The 13,084-nt window shown below is 38.9% G+C and overlaps 1 protein-coding gene across 4 annotated transcripts in view; it reads left to right on the top strand.

Moving 5' to 3' along the window:
* GPBP1L1 (GC-rich promoter binding protein 1 like 1) overlaps positions 1–13,084 on the top strand; it is a 55,335-nt gene that overhangs the window by 20,589 nt on the left and 21,662 nt on the right. For all 4 annotated transcript variants that reach the window (XM_082651375.1, XM_082651376.1, XM_082651374.1 and 1 more), the window contains exons 2-5: positions 5,758–6,780; positions 7,374–7,488; positions 9,754–9,883; positions 10,271–10,557. In XM_082651375.1, the coding sequence (XP_082507501.1) occupies positions 7,429–7,488; positions 9,754–9,883; positions 10,271–10,557 (477 nt within the window). In that variant the 5' untranslated portion in view covers positions 5,758–6,780; positions 7,374–7,428. The remainder of the gene's footprint in view (positions 1–5,757; positions 6,781–7,373; positions 7,489–9,753; positions 9,884–10,270; positions 10,558–13,084) is intronic.

A 13,084-nucleotide genomic window follows, 5' to 3' on the forward strand; every position in this document is an offset into this window, starting at 1 on the left:
CCTTTCAAACTCTATGTCCACTTACCCCTTTTAGCCAAGATCAGTTGGTATAAGCCTGATAACGTTTTGCAGAAAAAACCTCTTGTGGCTTCTTTGCATTCTTTCCCTTGGCTAGCTGTGGATATGACAGCTCCTTGGAACTTCATGGCTCAGCAGTACATGTTCTGAATTAGTTTTCCCTATGATGGAGTTGGATTTATGGTCATGTTCTTTAAGGTTGTCATGGCTAAGGACATGAGATTGCAGTTTTATTAAGATCAGGAACCATGTACATACTAGCCACATTTTATTGTGTTTTTTTTTCTTACCACAGAAGGGTTTAATTTTTCAAGTCTTTCAGTTTTGCCTGGAAGCCAGCCAGTCTTGGCTAATACAGATAAACAAATAATGAGAGAAATACAAAAAGAAAGAAAAAAAAATGTGTGTGTATGTAAATTAACATCCCTCTTTAGCTTCTTGCTCCATAAAATTTTAAGAAATTTGTTCTACTTTTCTAACTATTGGAGGAATCATTTCATGACTAGAGAGTAACAACCACAGTGTAATTCAGAAAGCAGCGAAGAAAACTTGTGTTCCAGGCCTCACCCAACTGCTTATTAGATGTGTTACCTTGGATAAGTCCCTTAACATATTATAACCTGCCTCAGCTTTTTTTTGTTGTTAATCTCTGAAATGGAGGGCTAACCCAGTGTCAGTGGGAGGAAGGAAGGAAGGAAGGAAGGATGGATAAAATGTATGTTAGGAGTTGCACAGATCAGTGTTTTAATTAAGAATTCTCCCAGAATAGGACTAAATAACCCATCTGGCTTTGTATTGTTTCACCCACTCTTTGATTAAGAATCAATAAAATAGTAACGTGCTCGTTTTTATATTTGTTGGTTTATTAATCTTCAACATGTGAAGTAGCACAACTTTCATTTTAGAGGTAAAGAAACTGGCAGTTACCCATCAAATTTTGGAATTAAAAGGACAGATCAGTGTTCTTTGGAGTTCTGAGTGGAAATTAATTTTGCTGTGGATTGAGAAATTAATGGGGGAGTGAGAAAATGAAGATACTAGGAGTACACTGCTCTCTGTGGAAGTTTTGTTAAGACTGAAGGGAGGGGGACTTCCCTGGTGGTACAGTGGTTAAGAATCCGCCTGCCAGTGCAGGGCACACGGGTTCGAGCCCTGGTATGGGAAGATCCCACATGCCATGAAGCAGCTAAGCCTGTGCGCCACAACTACTGAGCCTGTGCTCTAGAGCCCACAAGCCACAACTACTGAGCCCACACACCTAGAGCCTGTGCTCCACAACAAAAGAAGCCACTGCAATGAGAAGCCAGCGTACCGCAATGAAGAGTAGCCCCCGCTCGCCACAACTAGAGAAAGCCCGTGCACAAAAACGAAGACCCAAGGCAGCCAAAAATTGAAAATAAATAAATAAATAAAAACTAATTGTAAAAAAAAAAATGGCTGAAAGGAAATGAACCTAAATACCTCGAGGGATATTCAGACTTGAGGAAGGGGTTTTGTTTTAAGTCAGAGAAGTGGGTGTGGTTTTTTTGGTTAATTGAGTGAAACCAGTGTAGATAGAGGTTGGAGTTACCAGGAGTAGTAGATGGTGACACCATTGGACTGTGGAGAAAATGAAAGTTAATGAGATCATGAACACATGTGGAGTGGTAATGAGAGCCTGAAGTAGAGGAGATTGAGGTAAGGTCCCTGGCAGGGACATCCTCTCTAGAAGCTTAATTACAAGGTATAAAACTAGATCATGTTGTGAAGTATCTTGTAGATTGCTGGGTATATGTGGAGTAGCCAAGAAGTCATAGGATTTGTAAAGCTAAGATATTTCACAGATGTTTATGAATGAATGGTTGGATCAAGTATTCAAATAGGCAGTTCTGATACACATGTGCAGGGAGAGAGCAAAAGCACTTAGATAAAACCTGAAAAAGAATGGATGATGTAGAGCATTGTTTATATTTAATATTGACTATTTATATTGACTTAACAACTGCTTTATAATACTGTTTTTAATTGTGGCAAAATACACATAAAATTTACCATTGTAACCATTTTTAGGTATACAGTTTGGTGGCATTAAGTACACTCACAGTGTTTTGCAACCATCATCACTGTCCAGAACTTTTTCATCATCCCAAACATAAACCTTGAATGCATTAAGCAGCCACACTTCCCTCCAGCCCCTAATCTGTTCTCTATGGGTTGGATATTTCATATAAATGGAATCATGTAATATGTGTTGTTTTGTATATTTGGCATCTTTCACTTAGCTTAATGCTTCCAAGGGTCATCCTTGTTGTAGTATGTATCAGGACTTCATTCCTTTTTATAGCTGAATAATATGCTATTGTATGGATATACCATATTTTGCTTATCTGTTCATCTGTTGATGGGCATTTGAGTTGCTTCTTGTGGCTATTGTAAATAAAGCTGCTGTGAACATTCACTTACATGTGTTTTCATTTCTCTTGGCTATATACCTAGGAATAGAAATGTTAGATCGTATGCTAACTCTGTGTTTAACTTTTTGAGGAACCACCGTTTTCCACAGCATCTGCACCATTTTATATTTCTACCAGCAGTGTATGAGGGTTACAGTTTCTCTGCATTCTTGCTTTATCATAATTTGTAAAAATTAGTTCATTAAACCTTTGAATCCTTACTGAGTGCAAGGTACCATGCTAGATGCTATGTGAATTTCAAAGAAGGGCAAGGCAAGATTTTCTAGAAGCAACAGGTTCTGGGCCTGCTGGGAGTTAGAATCAACATTTATAACTGTCCTGGAAGGAGCAAGTGTTAAGTACTCCTTAACACTTAATTTGAAGGCACAATTAAGGTACCTTGAGGATTTCAGAGAGGGAGTTTACTTGTGGGGAAAGGCTTCTTTCTTTTTTTTTTTTTTTTTTTTTTTTGCGGTACACGGGCCTCTCACTGTTGTGGCCTCTCCCGTTGCGGAGCGCAGGCTCAGTGGCCATGGCTCACGGGCCCAGCCACTCCGCAGCATGTGGGATCTTCCCAGACCGGGGCACGAACCCGTGTCCCCTGCATCGGCAGGCGGACTCTCAACCACCGCGCCACCAGGGAAGCCCCAAAGGCTTATTTCTTGACTATCAGAACAAGAAACTTAAATCCTATTCTGCGGGAAGCCGGAAAACTTCTGAGCAGGATAGTGATATAATTTGAACCTGGACTCTGGAAGAGAAATCTAGCAGCCAAGAGTAGAGGCTGAGGTCGAGGGTGGAAGAGACTAGTAGTGCCTGTGAAAGCAGTGTTGTGTTGTGTGTGTGTGTGTGTGTGTGTGTGTGTGTGTGTGTGTGTGTGTTTATTTATGGCTGCGTTGGGTCTTCGTTGCTGTGCACGGGCTTTCTCTAGTTGTGGCAAGCAGGGGCTACTCTTTGTTGCGGTGCTGGGCCTTCTCATTGAGATAGCTTCTCTTGTTGCGGAGCATTGGCTCTTAAGCGCGCGGGCTTCAGTAGTTGTGGCTCGTGGGCTCTAGAGCACAGGCTCAGTAGTTGTGGCACATGGGCTTAGTTGTTCCGCGGCATGTGGGATCTTCCCGGATCAGGGCTCGAACCCATGTCCCCTGCACTGGCAGGCGGATTCTTAACCACTGCGCCACCAGGGAAGTCACGTGAGTTTGTTTCTTATTAATCTTTTTCAAAAGAATTATCATTTTTAAACATCATCTCTATTTTTTCTGACCTTTTTTTGCTTCTCTCCTTTCTGTTTCTTTAGATTTGCTTTGTTGCTCTCTTCCTATCATGATAAAAATGTTGGGAAAAGAACAATAAAAATCAGTTTGGTTTTAGTCCTTTTTTTTTTTACATTTTTAAAGCTTATATTAAGTATTGCTGTAGCTGTTACAGTGCAAATTTATTCGTAGTGGTTTTTGTCGTTCTATTTAAGGATTTTGAATTTTTCTTTATCAGTGTATCATTTCTCTCACAGTAAGAAATCTCCCATTTTTCCTTAATATTTCTTAATTTTTGATCAAATCCCAGTATGTAACCAGCCTCCATTTATCACCTCTTCCCGTGCATGTGTTCCTTCCTAACCACATATAAATTGTAACAACTGTGCAAGGCACCTTGCTGCGTGGAATCCCTCAACCTATTTGGCCGTGTCCCTCTGCCAGGGTGTCCACCTCATTCCACCTGAGGCTCTCACACTCTGCATTAGGCTGTCCTCGTACTGGGACATTGACCTTACGTTGCCCAACAGTCCTGACATCCCGCACAGGACTGCTGCCGTACACACATTTCGCTATCCTTCCACCCCATGTAGACACCCTGATTATGCCCCAGCACCCTGCTCTGGCCTTGAGCTCCCCCTTTGAGGACTTTACCTTGCCTGACCCCACCTAATGGCTTCGGACAGGATTTCTTCAAGAAGGGAAAGGAGAGCGGGCACTGCAAGAGAAAGTCGTTTCCTGATTTAACATAGCATAGTTAGAGAACACAGACTGTTTTCTTCTTTGGAACTAATTGAGATTTCTTTTAACTAGTATAAGGTCAGTTTTTAAAACTATTCCATGTGCGCTGAAGGAATATATATACTCTGCATGGTTGATATGTGTGTGTGTGTATATATATATATGTATGTATGTATTATATGTATATTAAAAAAATGTAGAGAACAAGTGAATAGTCATATACCCATCATTCAGCTTAATAATGTATTACAGATACAATTGAAGCCCTCTGGAACCTTTTTTTGATTCCTTTCCCATTGTTTCCCCAAAGAGGTATTTACTGTTCTGAATTTAGTATTTCTTAAACATGAATTAATTATATGAGAAATACTCTGTAAACTAGAATACCAGTGTAGACCAGAATTGCCCACAGATGCAAGCATTCTCTCATATCAGAAAACTTTCTAGGGACTTCCCTGGTGGTCCAGTGGTTAAGAATCCGCCTTCCAATGCAGGGGACACGGGTTTGATCCCTGGTCAGGGAACTAAGATCCCACGTGCCATGGGGCAACTAATCCTGTGTGCTGCAACTACTGAGCCCGCTCTGGAGCCGGTGTGCCACAGCGAAGAGCCCGCACACTGCAACGAAAGATCTCACATACCGCAGTGAAGATCCTGCGTGCCGCAACTAAGACCTGACGCAGCCAAATAAATAAATAAATAAATATTTTTTAATCTATTACAAAAAAGAAAGAAAGAAAGAAAACTTCCTAGTCTTTGGAAGAATGTTGGGAATTTGCCAAAGAAGTATTTGTGTTACCTCTTACTGCATATTTTAAGTCAGAGCATAAGCACTTAAGTCTTTTAATTGATAAGTAGGTATCTAAAAATATGTAAATACATGAGGAATGCTATGACGGATGTCTTGTTTTTACGCATCTGTCTGTGGTTAGTACTAAACAATTAGATAGTTGACTGTGGCAATAACCAGTAAGTTATAACTCTTTGACCACTTATGGCAAGCTATTCCATATATGAGAGAAAATCTAAATCTAACAGACTAATTTGCATGTCTGAATTACCTTTGATAGCTAACTGGAGAAACTGTTATTTAAAAAGTATATTCCTTCAGACGACTTTTCTAAAATCCTTTAAAAATCTTTAAAATAATTTTAGCCAGTTATGTTGCTATAGATTAATGTCTAAATTGGACTTAAGAGTTTTGTCTCCTAGACCTTTGTCTCTGAGATCGATCATTTGACCATGTCTCACTTTAGCATTTATATATAGTAATTTTGCCTCTTGTGATATATGTTGTTTTGTTTTTTCATTTATAGTGATAGATTCCTGTGGCCTTTAAAATGATTGAATAACGATGGACATGAATGCAAAGTGACTTCTCTACTGAAGCAGAAGATTCTTACTACCTTCCATTAACTCAGCTTAGTCTTCAAGAAGGGGCAGAACAAGTGAAATACAGAAAACTGAAGAGAAGAAAACCTCAGTTTGGAACTTTCTCCATGACTGTTCCTTAAGCCCTATCTTTCTACTTGTTTTAATTTTGCTGTGAATTTATAAATAGTGAAGACCAAAGAAATAGAAGAAACATTTGAGAGCTTTATACTAAGAAATTTGCCTTGAGAGCTGCTATTCTTAGGAGGGAAAAGCATATCAAGTTCCTGTCTGATTTTTTGTTTGTTTTAAACAGGTTTCTTATGTCCTTAGATTTTGAAGGATAAGTCAAGTATAAATACATACCTACACACTATTTTTAGCAGCTGTGAAAGAATAATGAGATTTGTAAATTAAGGGCTTTGTAATGTGGATGTTTTGCTACTAGAGTTGATTACTCAGAAGATCTTTTATAGCTCTTCAGTGTTTTATTTTTGATCTATCACTTCAATGATATTATTTGCCCAAACAAAAGTCCATCTGTCTTTCTAAGCTATGACCTTTTTGTGAACAGTGTTTGCATTCAATGTGCAAATGTCCATGTATTATCTATTTAAGCAACATCATAGGGCCATCACTCAAGGAAGTTGAATGAGGTGAACATTGATATAGCTCTTTCCCCTTCCCCCTATTTTTTAAATGTAACAAATACTTTTTATGTTCCCCTCCCCCTTCCCCTTTCCCCTTTCCCCTTTTGGAAACGTGTCAGGATCTAGATAGTTTAAGATGAGCAATTGAGGGGACTGAGAAATTGATCCACACAGAGCCTGGCTTCTTTGTGCTTCATCATAAGGTGTGCTGCCGGCCAGCCTAATTTTAAGTACCCTTTTAACAAGAGAACCTCGTGGAAATCCAGCCGGCAGACTCAAGGAGTTCAGGAAACAGGACCACAGAGGTTACGCTCTGGGGTGAGTATTCTCCTGTGTCTAACTTGGAAGAAGACTGTGTATGTATATGTATCATGGAAAATATCTACTGCTTTCTTACATATTATACTTTGGAGACTATCAGTGGGGTGGTTTGGAGACACCAACAGATGGATCTCTCAGGAAAACTGATTCTAACTGATGTTTTGAAGAAATTAATGTGAACTAAATAGAAAAACTCTTGAGAGGTTGTATCCTCCATCTCTAGGAAGATCTTTTCTACTGCTTTTGCCTGAAGTTACCTGAAGCAGATTAATCTTTTTTCATAAGTATCTGTAGTTTTAAGTAGTTGTTTATTCTTAAGGTTCTTCTGCTATAACACAAGAATTCATTAGCTTCTGTCATATAACTTCCAGGTCTGTGACCCACTCTTCTGTTTGTGTTTTTCATGGTTATATATTCACAGACTGTTGTTTTTGTTTATAACTTCTCTGATGTATGGGGCCTGATGAGTACTCTAGAAAGGCTCAGAGAGCAAGTCTTTCTATAAAAGGGGGACCTTAAAGTAATCACAGACTCTTTACTTGATATCAGGTTCTTGCAAGAATAAGTGATTTCAGTTTTCTCATTTTCAGATCCTGGCCATGAGGTTGGATGCCTCACCTTGTTGAAAAGAGACACTGGACCTAAATGGCGCAGCATGACTTTGTTCCTGCTTGGCTAAATTTCTCAACACCACAGTCAGCTAAGGTACTGTTCTCCATTCTAGTAACTATCCAAATACCAGTTCTTTTCATCCCCATCTTGTCTGTGGCCTCTGTTTTACAATCTAGTTGTTTTTTTGTGTATTCAGCCTTGCCTGGGGATTTTACATACGTTTTCAATAAACTTAACTATCTTTCTTTTAATAGGGTATATAAATAATTAGGCAGTGCAAGTCAGTGTGTACCCTGCTACTGCCAGGTGTTCTGTTTATTTCATGTTAAGCTTTTCTCATTGTGTGGCACACTTAAGACTGCCTATATTAGCTGCAGGAACACTTCAGTTTGGGGGGGAAATGGATCTTCAGGATGAATGCACATTTGTCTAAAGTAGTAGATGAGGAGGAAAAAGGATAGACAGTGATTGACTACTACATGGCTCTCAGATTAAATCTTAGAAATTCTTTTTTAGAAACAATAATCTACTTAATGATTTCAGGGAAAATGTATGTTGCGTTAAGGGTAAAGACAAATGGAATATATTATTGTTAAAGGAAACCTTTAGGAAGCTAGTAAACTTAAAAATTCTTCCCATTTTGCCAACTAATAGAGGAGGGAGAAAGTTGATAGGTAGTCTCAGAAAAAAGCATACCTTCCCTATTTTTAGATGTGAATTTTGGGAAGATGTTCCTGGTCTGTCTAGACCCACAACCCTTTGCTCTAATCTTCATTTTGAATTGCCCTTGTGAAATTCCCCAAATCTCATAATTGACATAATCTGACCCAAGCGTTGGGCGTGGTGGGCCTGAGGGGTTCGGTGTGGGATCCTAGGAAAGCGTTTAAATGTATGCACATCTTATACCTGCAAAGGATGATTGATTTAGCACAATGAACAATTGATTTAGCACAGTGAACTCAGTAAAAAGAATGAGGAAATATTTCCATTTTATAATAAGCAAATTTGTGTGGTATTAGCATAAGGATAGACAGATAAAGCAATGGAATAGGATAGACAATTCAAAAATAGTCCTATACAGTTGATTTTTGACTAAAGTACCAAGGTAATTCAATGCAGAAGTGATAGTCTTTTTAACAAGTGGTTCTAGAACTGGATATCTATGTGGGGGTGGGAGGGAGAGCCTCAACCTTTACATCATATCATACATAAAAATTAACTTGAGGGCTTCCCTGGTGGCGCAGTGGTTGAGAGTCCGCCTGCCGATGCAGGGGACACGGGTTCGTGCCCCGGTCCGGGAAGATCCCGCATGCCGCGGAGCAGCTAGGCCCGTGAGCCATGACCGCTGACCCTGTGCGTCTGGAGCCTGTGCTCCGCAACAGGAAAGGCCACAACAGTGAGAGGCCCGCGTACTGCAAAAAAAAAAAAAAAAAAAAAAAAATTAACTTGAAATGGATTATAACCTAAATTAAAGAGCTGAAATCCATAAAGCTTTCAGAAGAAAGAAGAAAATCTTTGTAACCCACTAGAATGGCTGAAATAAAAAAGACTGACAGACGGCGTGTTGGTGAGGATATTAATAATAAGGAAATAGATGTGAAGATGTCTCTACCCCAACCTATAGTTCTCCTGTAAGCCCTTGTCAAATGTATCCATGCTTTTCATGGTTTTTTTAGACTTTGGTTTCTATCATATGAGACTGAAGACTGTTATAGAATGCAACTATTTGGAATAGGAAGGGACATCAGAATTCATCTATAATAAGTGTTTCTCAAAGTGCTCCTTTTTAGTTGTGTAACCTCAGAGACTTATTCTCCCTGACCTCTTTCCTTATATGGAAATAGTAAAATGGGGATGATGCCAAATTATAGTCTTGTTATGAGTATTAATGTTTGGAAGTAAGTGTTTTATAAAACTATAAAAACTCCTGTGGGGTTGTTAATGGCCTGCCAAGGTGGGATTTAACTGTTCCTTTGTCTTCAGTTCGAGAGTAATTTACACAAATAATAAATCTATTTAGAGCAAGCATCTTGCTTTTCCTTTCAAGATTAACAACATTTTTAAGTGTAAAGTTTTGGAGCTTATTCTTTTGGATATTGACAGGGTTTTTTTCCCCACTCATGCAAATAATTGAAGTAGCTGCTTTTTCTCCCTATTAATTCAGTTAATGATTGAATATGTAACATAGGGCTTCTCTAACTCAGGACTGCGGTACCCTTAACTGTGTTCTATATGCTCAAAATAGGGGTTTCTGCCATAAATATTACCTGTATTCTAAAAACCCGATGTAAAACTTAAGATAATGAAAGAGACTGATATGTACTTACCTGTTTGCTTCTCTGTACTTTATCATCTTAGTCACCTACAGCCACCTTCGAAAAACACGGAGAGCACCTACCCCGAGGAGATGGTAGATTTGGAGTAAGCCGTCGTCGACATAATTCCTCTGATGGCTTTTTTAACAATGGACCTCTACGAACGACAGGAGGTAAGACATACCCAACTTCCATGACTATATAAGCTACTCAGCAAGCCCAAGCTGAGGGTGCATGTCCATAATCTTGGAATAATGATCTTTTGTAAACATAATACTCAGTTAGATCCTCCAGTAGTCATTACTCAACTATATTGGCTTTCTAACATTCTCAGGTTCTCTTAAGTCATTTATTCAGTTGAAGAACTCATACAGAAATTACATTAAAACAGAAAGTTGTATCTTCTGCCTTTTTTGTATGTGAACTTACTCTTTTATTAAAAAGGTCCCCCGAAGGGCTTTGGCAATACCTTAAGTTATATCAGGAAGCATCTGGCCCAGTTGTTTCTGAATTTTCAGGAAGCAAACACTCTAATGTGTTACTTTTCCTTACTATTTCAGATTCCTGGCACCAGCCCTCCCTGTTCCGGCACGATTCCGTGGACTCTGGTGTCTCTAAGGGGGCATATGCTGGAATCACAGGGAACCTATCTGGTTGGCACGGCTCTTCCCGAGGTCACGATGGCATGAGCCAGCGTAGTGGGGGTGGCACAGGGAACCATCGCCACTGGAATGGCAGCTTCCACTCCCGGAAAGGCTGTGCCTTTCAGGAAAAGCCACCTACAGAGATTAGGGAAGAGAAGAAAGATGATAAGGTAGAAAAGTTGCAGTTTGAAGAAGACGACTTTGTAAGTATGAAGATTTAGTTGTATACCTAAAACCTGACAAATGATTCTTATATATAAAACCGTGTTAGTAATGAGAACATTTCAGAAAGTACTAAAAAGGGAGTCCCTAAGTTTAGACTTTTAGTGTTTTTAGGAAGGACAAGGAAGGAGCTGGTTAGTATGATGATGATGACCAAAATTCCTGTGTAACTTTTAGCAAATCTTCATATTTTTTCATCTTTTTGCCTTTGGAATTCTTATTTTTCTTTAAGCTTTATAAGGTTCAGTATTCAGATATGTTTATGTAAAACTATATTCTTGAATGTTAAATTGCTTTCTCCAACTATCATAAGAGGGGGTTTTTTGTCTTGATTTTGCCCTCTCATATAAAACAATTGTGGTAAGTTCAGAAACATGCAGTTAGGAGTATTTTAGCTGTTGCCTGTACATTCAGTAAAACTTGATGCTATTGTGTGTTGAATTATATGCCTTTTTTTTTTTTGAATTATATGCCTTTTGACCTGTAAACCAAAAGTAGAGTTTTTGTGCACCTTAAAAAAGTTTAATAATACATTTTACTTAACCAAATATGTCCAAATTATTATTCTAACCTGTAGTCATTATCTTTAAATTAATGAGATAATTAACATTATTTGTTGTACTACATCTTCAAAATCCTTTGTGCATTTTATAATTGTAGCACATCTTAATACAGACGGCACACGTTCCAAGTGCCCAGCAACCACACGTGGCTAGTGGCAATCCTATTAGGTAGTGCAACTTGTTATTTTTAAGTAGCACATTAGATAAGCCAGTCACTTTTATGACAGCTATTTTATGTTATCAAAACCAACTAAAGAGTAAAATTAGGCATCAGCCCCTCTTCTCCCAAGTCTAGCAAATGACCTGGGGGCTCTTAATTTAAATGTCATTTATCAAAGTAAATTCCTATCCCCAGGTGCCTATCCTTTAAAACTTTATTATGGAAAAGTCTGTAATACACCAATATATTAAATATTTGTCCAGAATGTCCTAAGTACTCAGTAGTCGAAAAATGACTACAACACTAAATTATAACGTGGATTATTTATTCAGTAAACTTATAAGTTATCAGTTCTGTGGCATTCCCAGTGGGAAATTAATTGACAATGGAAAGAAAAATGTTAAGGCAGCATTATCCACCTGCTAAGTGATCTAAAGGGAAGTTTGCTGTCACGTCAAACCTGAACAAGGTCATTAAGGGCAAGTTTATTTTGTGTTTATGCTTTAAAAAAAAATTTATTTATTTATGGCTAAGTGGGGTGCTTGTTGCTGCGCACGGGCTTTCTCTAGTTGCAGAGAGCGGGGCCTACTCTTTGTTGCAGTGCACAGGCTTCTTGTTGCAGTGGCTTCTCTTGTTGCAGAACACAGGCTCTAGGCGCGCGGGCTTCAGCAGTTGTGGCTCGCAGGCTCAAGAGCGCAGACTCACTGGTTGTGGTGCACCGGCTTAGCTGCTCCGCGGCATGTGGGATCTTCCCAGAACAGGGCTCGAACCCATGTCCCCTGCATTGGCAGGTGGACTCCCAATCACTGCGCCACTGGGAAAGCCTTGTGTTTATGCTTTTATGAAATATTCTGAGTGTACATAAAAGTCTGGAGAAAACCGTCAAGTACGCACACAACCTAGCTTTGTGAAATATTGACATTTTGCCCAATATGCTCTATACCATTCTTTTACAAAAGAGGCAAGATATCATAGATACAGTTAAAGCTTCCCTAATCATATTCTCCTAACGTTCCCCTAGAGGTAATCACCATTTTGATTTTAATGTTTTATCATCCTCATGTATGTTTTGATAAATTTTTACTATATGAATGTATCTGTAGACAATCTATAATATCATTTTGCCTGATTTTGATCTTTATATGAATACTGTCATATTGTAGTTCTCTTTTATTTGCTTAAAATTGTTTGAGATTTGTCTGTATTGATACATAGGGCTCTAGATCAGTGGTTCTCAATCCAGGAGCAAGTTTGCCTCCTTCAGAGCACATTTGGCAATATCTAGAGAAATTTTGGTTGTCACACCTGGGGATAGTGCTATTAGCATCTAGTATGTAGAGATCAGAGATGTTGCTAAACTTCCTGCAATGCACAGGACAGCCCCATAACAAAGAACCAGCCCAAAATGTCAGTAGTGCCATGGTTGGGAAACCCTGCTCTATATCTTTCTCACTGCTGTATAGTAAATATTCTGTGGTGTGAATATACTAGGTTTATTTATCCATCTTCCTGTTGACAGACATTTAGGTTGTTAAAGATCTTGTTTTGGAGATAAATCTAAAGGACGGGAACCATGGCATTGTAACTAGAGAAAGAAGGGTCAAAAATAAGATTTTTATCCAAAGGGAATTGATGAATAATAAGTAAGTAATTTGAAAAGGAAAAACAGGAGGAGCAGAATTGGAGGATAGAAGATAAAGACGTCTTGGTACCAAAGAGATGGGTGAGATCAACCGGAGGTGTGCACATGGAAATAGAGATAGTAGTTGAGGTTTATGGTTGGAC

This window comes from Grampus griseus, assembly GCF_964374135.1.
Source record: "Grampus griseus genome assembly, chromosome: 1".
In the NCBI taxonomy this organism is placed as follows: Eukaryota; Metazoa; Chordata; class Mammalia; order Artiodactyla; family Delphinidae; genus Grampus; species Grampus griseus.